Source organism: Stylophora pistillata, chromosome 12 (assembly GCF_964205215.1).
Source record: "Stylophora pistillata chromosome 12, jaStyPist1.2, whole genome shotgun sequence".
Lineage (NCBI taxonomy): Eukaryota > Metazoa > Cnidaria > Anthozoa > Scleractinia > Pocilloporidae > Stylophora > Stylophora pistillata.
Genome location: NC_142530.1, coordinates 18,817,501 through 18,820,000, shown reverse-complemented (window position 1 = coordinate 18,820,000; position 2,500 = coordinate 18,817,501). Strand labels below are relative to the sequence as shown.

Genomic DNA, 2,500 nt, shown 5'->3' with positions numbered 1-2,500 from the left:
AGATGTAGGTTAAATTTTTGTTCCTTAAGAGGATAGACTTGCAAGTCTATTAACAGGAACAATTGGAAATCACATCAAAGGCAACAGGCAGGAGATAATCATTTGACTTTGCATGATCTTCATTTTAGGTTTAAGAAAGCTGGAAGCATTCTTTGGGTTTTTGATAACTGTTATGGCTGTGTCATTTGGCTATGAGGTAAGGCACATGTACTTCCCTTACCCAAATTCATCACAGCTGACCTGAGTTTTACAGGTTGTTAGATTGGGTATCAAACAGATGTTTTGCTATATGATTTACTGTTCCAAAATAAACAGTGCAACTCTCCTTGAACATTGTTTAATTGGGAATCCTCTTTAATTTGTAATCTTTCAATAATCTCCTTTGGAACATTAATAATGGCATGCTTAGGGCCAACTAGCTAGATTTACATAATGCACTAAATTAAGCATAACAACATAGCAGTAAAAAGAATTCAGGCTTCGACAGGATTGGAACAATTGCCTTCCAGATACTAATTGGAAACATGTCAGGAGCAGGGTACACTTTAGAGGGTTCTTCTTTCCCCTAGAGGAGTTTGATCATTACTTTTTATAATAATTAAATAGATTTCATTTGACCTGCGGGTGAAAATTAAGTAAATTGATGACCTTGGTTGGTGAGCTGTAACTAAAAGCAATTGCAGAGTGAGGATTTTTTCAGGTTTCTTTTCTGCAATTGCGGGTCACCTGAAAGGATCATTGCTTTACTTGACTACCACTCAAAGTCCTCCAAATTTTGTACAGCAGTGGCCAGTCACAGGGAGGTATGACATCAAACAGGACACATAATCTGATGATTCATTTAGTGAAAATAACTTAAGGAGTGTGCAGTATGTTGCATGCATCAGAGACACATTTTTGAAATTCTGATATTAATTTTGCAAACAAGAACTTAACATCATAGCTGTCTATCTTCCATGCAGTATGTTAAAGTAAAGCCACATCAGGATAAAGTACTCAAAGGTCTTTTTGTACCTTGGTGTGAAGACTGTGACAATAAAAGTATTTTACAGGTAAACATTTTCTGATAGACTTTGTTTTGTTTCAATGTTAAGTATTTCCTGAGGAGACACAATGGGCAAATTGTGAGGGCAGTGAATCCTTTATCAAACAAAGTAGTTTTGAACTGTTAGTGTCAATGTGTTTTATTTTATGGCCAAGATCGCTATGTCTCTCCACCTCCATGGGTAGAGACAGATTAAGTGACAGGTACCTGATGCAGTTGAACACATGCCCTGGGTGTGGCCATGGCTCCAGAGGGTTAGGCCAAGTCTGTTTAGGCCTATTCCAGGTTGTGGAGTATGAAGCATTCAGGTGTATTATTGCTTATCTTGGATAGTGTACTAATTTGTCTCTGGGAAAGTAGCCCTCTCTTCTGCTTGGTTACCAAGCTGGTACCCAATTGTACTTTTAGCTTGCAGGAGATACTTCTGAACGGAGCACAGTGGCCTGGCCTGGCCTGGCCTGGCCTGGCCTGGCCTGGCAAGGATCAAATTCTCACATCTGGATTGTGAATAGTGTACACTGCAAATTTTTATTATAGCCATTGCAGTTACTGATATTTTGGAATTCCATCCAATTTCTCATGTATATTCTACAGAAAGCAATAAAAAATATGGATTGTATAATAGTTATTTTGGTTAGTTCAGAAAGTTGACGCAAGAAGCAGATTACAAATATGGCAAATTCTCATCTAATACAGGCTGATAGTTTCGAAAGAAACTGTTTGGGGCTGCGTCGGTGGGAGTAACGAAATAATTTGGATATATCAACAAAGTTGAAATGGTAAATTGGCCATCGTAACGATTAAAAAAGCTGACGTTTCGAGCGTTAGCCCTTCGTCGGAGCGAATAGAGGAATTGTGGGTTGTGTGCTTTTAAAGGCAGAGAATGGAGCTACGTTATTGGTGGGAACATGGCAACGAGAAAAACAAGAATAAATTAGTGGAGTGAAAAGCGTTCGTTGATACCTGTGGGATTTAGACTGCCGGTTTGAAAGATGAGCTTTCGTTCAAGATTTTTACGGCTTTCCGTGCTACCTAATTGTAAGGAAAGACTGCAGATTGCCATATGTTGCGTAGAATGATTAGGTAAATTAAAATGTCTAGCGACTGGTTTCGATGTGTCCTTGTCATTCCTTTCCACGTCTCGAAGGTGTTCTCGGAATCGGTCACCTAGTCTTCTGCCTGTTTCGCCGATGTATATCTTTTTGCAATAAGTGCAAGTTATGCACTAGATTACATTGGCGGAGGTGCACGTGAAGTGATCGGTGATCTTAATGGATCGTTTAGGTCCCAATATTTTATCAGTGTTGTGAATGAAAGGACACGTTTTGCATCGTGGACGAGCGGATTTAAAAGTGCCTGGTTGGTCATTAGTCTGAAAAGAACTTCTGACCAACAAATTGCCTATTTTTTTGTCGCGTTTGAATGAAATGAGCGGAGGTAAATTAGTTTACCTAA

The 2,500-nt window shown here is 39.1% G+C and overlaps 1 protein-coding gene across 2 annotated transcripts in view; it reads left to right on the top strand.

The window, feature by feature from the left end:
- Nucleotides 1–2,500, top strand: part of LOC111347049 (natural resistance-associated macrophage protein 2) — a 27,243-nt gene that overhangs the window by 10,909 nt on the left and 13,834 nt on the right. For both annotated transcript variants that reach the window (XM_088740870.1, XM_088740871.1), the window contains 2 exons: nucleotides 129–196; nucleotides 963–1,052. In XM_088740870.1, the coding sequence (XP_088596996.1) occupies nucleotides 129–196; nucleotides 963–1,052 (158 nt within the window). The remainder of the gene's footprint in view (nucleotides 1–128; nucleotides 197–962; nucleotides 1,053–2,500) is intronic.